The following is a 5,789-nucleotide window of genomic DNA, read 5'->3' as shown; positions in this document are numbered from 1 at the left end:
ATAAGAGAGGATTAGACCTACTGTTATTCCTTAAAGAAGGAGGCCTGTGTGCTGCGTTAAAAGAAGAAGGTTGTTTTTATATAGATCACCTAGGAAGAGCTAAGGACAATTTGGCTAAGGTTAGAGAAGGATTAGAACAAAGTTGTTGTTTTTTTTCACCAGACAGATGTGCTTTATTTAAAAACAAAACAAAGCAAAAACAAAACAAAACAAAAAAAAACCCCCAACAACAGCAACAAAACCCTTTAATGAGAAAATCTGACTCAGTCTTATATTAACTCAAGCTCCTTGAGAACTTTCAGGAAAGCCAGGGTCCGTGAAAGACATGCAGGCAGCTGTCGACAGTTCTTTGGTGGCACGAGCTGCCCTCCTGATTACTGTACCCGAGTTTTATTATTATTTTTTTTAAAAAAGGCCTCAAAGCATACACCAAAGAAAACACACACACACGCTCTCTCTCTAATGTGCTGCAAAAGCCAAACATGATAATACATACATCATTTATAAAATAAGCCTTTTGATTCTAGAAAATTAAAACATGGCAAGCTCACAGAAGGGTAGCAGCAAGTGGGGAGACTCTTAACCTTCCCTGATGACCCGCCATGGGGACACAGCTAGTAACAGTGGGCTTTCGTTTACCAGCCCAGCCAGCTGAGCTGTCCTCAGGGCAACCCGGGTTCTCCCGGATGCACAGGAAGTAAGGGAGTGCCAATGAGACACAGTCTGCTGTCTGTTGCTTTCCCTTAATTTTCTCTACTAAGTTTTCCTTTGGTTTGAAAGTTGAACTCAGAGGCTTGCCACCTAAGATGAGCCATCAACTTGTATTGGAATAGCACTTGGGAAATGAGAGCCCAAAAAGGCAGATTTTTTTTTTCTTTTTGATGAAGTTCAGCATCCACTCTGAGTGTGAGGCGTCTCCCAGGCATCACCAGGTCAAAGGCAGGACACGGATGGGCACCCTGGTGAGGTTCTGCAGAGCCATGCGTGCACACACAGCCACCCGTCTAAGCTTTCAATAAATACAAACATTTTAAACCATTTCAACAGAATAAATTAAGAACACTGCATCCCTCTTGGCCCGCTTTGCCTCCCAGACTGGCTCGCTCGCGGCTAGTTGGTGGCGACTCCGCGCTGTGTGGACTTCAACACTTCCAGCTCCTCTGGCCTGAGCACTTTCTTTGCAGCAATAATGGTGTTCTTCATGAGCATGGCCACTGTCATGGGACCAACACCAACAGGGACAGGAGTGATGTAACCAGCTTTCTTCTTGACTCCTTCAAAATCCACATCTCCAACCAACTTGGGCTTTGCGGTGACAGGATCTTGAACTCTGTTTATCCCCACGTCGATGACTGTTGCTCCTTCCTTGATCCGGTCAGCTGTGATGAGGTTTGGAATGCCAGCAGCAGATATCACAATGCCCGCAAGGATCGTGTGCTTCTTCAGCTGTTCTTTGGGAGTGTGCCGATGAGATATTGTGACTGTGGCATCACCCCCAGGCTGCTCGTGCGCTCCATCCGTGTGCAGCAGCATTGCAATTGGCATCCCAACGTTTTTGGACCTGCCAGCCACTACCACATTCTTCCCTAAGGTTGGAATGCCCGTTCGCTTGAGTATCTCCCACACGCCCCATGGCGTTGCTGGTAGCATGGAATACTGGTCCAAACACATGCGCCCAACGTTGATGACATGAAAGCCATCAACATCCTTGTCAGGAGAAACAGCATTGCAGATCTTTCTCTCGTCAATGTGCTCTGGGAGTGGCAGGTGAACAAGGAGGCCATCTACATTCTCATCGTCATTCCATGTTCTGATTGAATTCAACAGCTCTTCCTCTGACACTGAGGCTGGTTTCACAATTGTCTCACTGTTGATTCCCACTTTAGCTGCTGCCCTGGTTTTGTTGAGAACATAGGAGTGACTGGCAGGATTGTCGCCAACCAGAATGACAGTGAGGTGTGGCCTCTTGTTGCCCGAGGCCACCCACTCTTCCACCTCCTGCCATACTTCTTGCTTGATCTGCTGGGCCAGCTTCCTTCCAGAAATGACGACGGCTTCATTTCGTACTGCCACCAGGTGGAAGGACTGTAGGCGGGAGTGGCAGCCATGCGTGGGGCACAACAACCGCACTGCCAGCGCAGACAAGGAAACAGAAGCCATGGCCCACGCCGGTGCTCCCGCCGGCAGAACAAAGTTTTTAAAAAGAGAGAGAGCTCAAGACAAAAGTTGGTTTGAAACCTGGTTCAATTCTTCCCTTTTGTTCACAACCCTGGTTTATTGCTTATTGGAGTACATATTGTTAATGCAACAATACAGGCCCATCAGTAGTAATAAGATCGAGTTATGATTTTAAGATTAAAACCATGACAAAAGAAAAAGGGGGGAATGAAGAAATAAAGTTTCATAGTTTCATAGATATGAGAAACAAAGTTATAAAAGCAAGGTTTTGAAAAATACATCTGGTGGTCAGGATGCCTATGAAAACATGTAACCTTTCTGAGAGATACATCTGACATCATGATGCCCAGTAATATAATAAAGTTTTGGTGATCAAGATTCTGACAAAGCTATTTAAGACAAAACAAAAAGAAAAAAAAAACCACAACTGTTCTCAGAAAGATCCCTACACCTCCCAGTGGTAAATTCTTAGAACAAACTCAAGATGTCATCCTGACCCTGCCCAAACACCCAGTTCACCACCCCCACCCCCACCCCCACTAAGAGATGTTCCAACTTAGCCCTTTCCCAGCGAGTCACCAAGGCCAGGTGTAGGGCTGGATGAAGAAAGTGAATAATGGAGCCAAGAACAGCCCCTTGAGCAAGCCAGTCAATACCTGACAAGATCCTTTGTCCTGTGTACCACCAATGACAATGGGCCATCTAACCCTGTTACTGAAGCCTGCCCTCTGTAACGAATACAAGTTGTTTGCTTTTTGGGTTCAGGGTTGCCTCTCCCTGTGTGAATGAGCAACCCCATGTACATGGATTAAAAACCTTACACCCTCATGCTATTGTAGCAGTCACTTTGTCAATCTGTGCTCTGTGGGTTGTGCTCCTGAGGTAAGGCCACTTCGGGGTCTTTCAACAGTGGGAACTCTGAGTACTGCATTTTCAGAATAACAAGGACTTCTGGAAGGTACAAATAGCAGCTATAATCCACAGGTCCTGAGTCAGAAGCAAATAAAGGGGGCTCTCCAAAGTATAGGAGGAGAAGCCCTTGAGGAGTTAATTGTTTTAACCTCTTTGACAACATCTCAAGGAACATGACACATACCTGATGACATCACCCAGGCTGAGAGAACACTCAGTGCAGCTTTGCTGTGAGAAGCTGAAGATCGGAGCATCACATGTCTATATTTTATACAGGTTCTGAAAGTTTTAGGCAAAGACTATCCAGGAACCACATTCCCTGTGGCAGCAGCGAAGTGAGGCCTAGTTTGTATGTTACCTAGGACAGCTGGGAAATATTTGGTAACTCCTCAAGGCAACCTACAAGACTCTTTAATGCTCAACATGCCCTGTCAAAAATGAAGACACATGTCACTGAGTCTGTTCCTGAGTCTTCCATCCTTACCTGTCTCCAGCATCTCTACATGAATAATGTCCACTTTCTATATATGCAGTTTGAAAACATTGCTAGGATAAGATGGGAGCTATGCTGCAGACAGAAGCAAAACCTTTCTCTGTTGTATGCTCCCTATCTGCTTCCTATGGCACATATGTTTGTCAGTCATAGTGGACTCAACAGTGCTGAAGAGACTGTAAAATAATGGCACCCTGCCTCTGTCTTTGTGTGAGAAAGGCTTGTGGAGCCCAGATAGAGACTGAGTAACTTACGAACCCTTCCTTGCATTAGGGTTCAGTGTCAGAGGCTCCGGTGAAGCAATGTGAAGTGGGGTCCAGTCTGTGCACATGTTCAGATGCTCTGCAGAGATATCCTAAGCACATGACTAGGTCTCGACTGGTGTGGTCCGTACAGTGTATGCTCTGTAGCCCTGAGGTGGTCACTACTGGGGTATTCTCCTTTAGTAAATTAGCATCAATGTGCGGTTCCTGAACAAAGACTGAATCTTGTCAGGTATTATTTAATGTCAACTAGCTTCATGTCTATAGGCATCTAAGCAGCACTGGGTTTTTTGTTGTTTGTTTGTTTGTTTTTCTTTATGATATTATCATATTAAAAGACCTTGGTTTTGATTGCTATAACTTAAGTGAGAAGACATTGACATCATCTTGCTGAGCATCTCCATCATGTGGTCAGGTTGAACTTGACCAGTGTCACTCTTCCCACCTGGTGTCAGTCCTGTCACCAGTGTGCTCCAAGTTCATTTATCTTTCCCTGGGTGCCTTAAATACCCTCTTAAAGTCCCTAGCCATCAAACACTGTCAACTCTCACAGGAAGAGTTGAGTCATCTACCCGTGAGCTTGGTCCTCAATCAACTAACACTCTTGACCTTCAGTGTTGTGGTAGTATCCCAGTACAGGTATCCTGCATGTACTGAAGAAAGTAAAGCCACTCTGAAGATCCTGGTTTTGGAAGTCTGTATGATGAAAGTCTCCCAGCTCAGTGCTTTCCTGCCTGTGCTGCTGACTCAGTATACCTAGTTTACTAAGATGAATTTCTTTTTTTTTCTTCAATTTTTATTAAATTTGGTATGACTTAATTACATTTCAAATGTTATTCCCTTTCCCAGATTCCTGTCCATCAGCCCCCCTAACCCCTCCCTCTCCACTTCTACATGGATGTTCCCCTTCCAACCTTCCCTCCATTACCCTCCCCCACAACAATCCCCTACACTGGGGGTCCAACCTTGACAGAACCAAAGGGCTTCCACATCCACTGGTGCCCCGACAAGGCTATTCACTGCTACCTATGCCGTTGGAGCCCACGGTGAGTCCATGTATAGTTTGGGTAGTAGTTTAGTCCCTGGAAGCTCTGGTTGGTTTGCACTGTTGTTCTTATGGGGTTCTTCAGCTCTTTCAGACCTTTTTCTTTTTTTTTTTTAATCTTTATTAAATTTGGTATTTCTTATTTACGTTTCAAATGTTATTCCCTTTCCCCGATTCCAGGTCAACATCCCCCTAACGCCTCCTCCTTCCTTCTATATGGGTGTTCTCCTCCCCATCCTTCCCCAATTACCACCCTCCCCACAAGAATCCCATTCAATGGGGGTTCAGCCTTGGCAGAACCAAGGGCTTCCCTTTCCACTAGTGCCCTGACTAGGCTACTCATTGCTACATATACAGTTGGAGCCCAGGGTCAGTTCATGTACAGTCTTTGGGTCACTGGATGCTCTGGTTGGTTGGCATTGTTGTTCATATGGGGTCTCAAGCCCCTTCAGCTCTTTCAGTTCTTTCTCTGATTCCTTCAACCGGGGTCCAATTCTCAATTCAGTGGTTTGCTGCTGGCATTCACCTATGCATTTGCTGTATTCTGGGTGTGTCTCTCAGGAGAGATCTATATCTGGTTCCTGTCAGCCTGCACTTCTTTGTTTCACCCTTCTTAACTAGTTTGGTGGCTATGTGTATGGGCCACATGTGGGGCAGGCTCTGAATGGGTGTTCCTTCTGCCTCTGTTCTAAACTTTGCCTCCCTATTCACTGCCAAGGGTATTCGTGTTCCCCTTGAAACGAAGGAGTAAAGCATTCGCATTTTGTTCATCCTTCTTGAGGTTCATGTGTTCTGTGCATCTAGGGTAATTCAAGCATTTGGGCTAATAGCCACTTATCAATGAATGCATACAATGTGTGTTTTTCTGTGATTGGGTTACCTCACTCAGGATGATATT

At 45.4% G+C, this 5,789-nt stretch overlaps 1 protein-coding gene across 1 annotated transcript; it reads right to left on the bottom strand.

Moving 5' to 3' along the window:
• Positions 1-873: 873 nt before the first annotated feature.
• On the bottom strand, positions 874-2,171 carry LOC116899660 (bifunctional methylenetetrahydrofolate dehydrogenase/cyclohydrolase, mitochondrial-like). Its single transcript, XM_032901674.1, has one exon. The coding sequence runs from the start codon at positions 2,158-2,160 to the stop codon at positions 1,111-1,113; it is 1,050 nt and encodes a 349-aa protein (XP_032757565.1). The 5' UTR covers positions 2,161-2,171; the 3' UTR covers positions 874-1,110.
• Positions 2,172-5,789: the final 3,618 nt, after the last annotated feature.

Source organism: Rattus rattus, chromosome 1, assembly GCF_011064425.1.
Source record: "Rattus rattus isolate New Zealand chromosome 1, Rrattus_CSIRO_v1, whole genome shotgun sequence".
Taxonomy (NCBI): domain Eukaryota; kingdom Metazoa; phylum Chordata; class Mammalia; order Rodentia; family Muridae; genus Rattus; species Rattus rattus.
This window is presented reverse-complemented; position numbering and strand designations above follow the sequence as displayed.

Bases quoted from the DNA above. Each gene is read 5' to 3' on its own strand.
- LOC116899660 (XM_032901674.1), bottom strand. From the start codon at position 2,160: ATGGCTTCTGTTTCCTTGTCTGCGCTGGCAGTGCGGTTGTTGTGCCCC.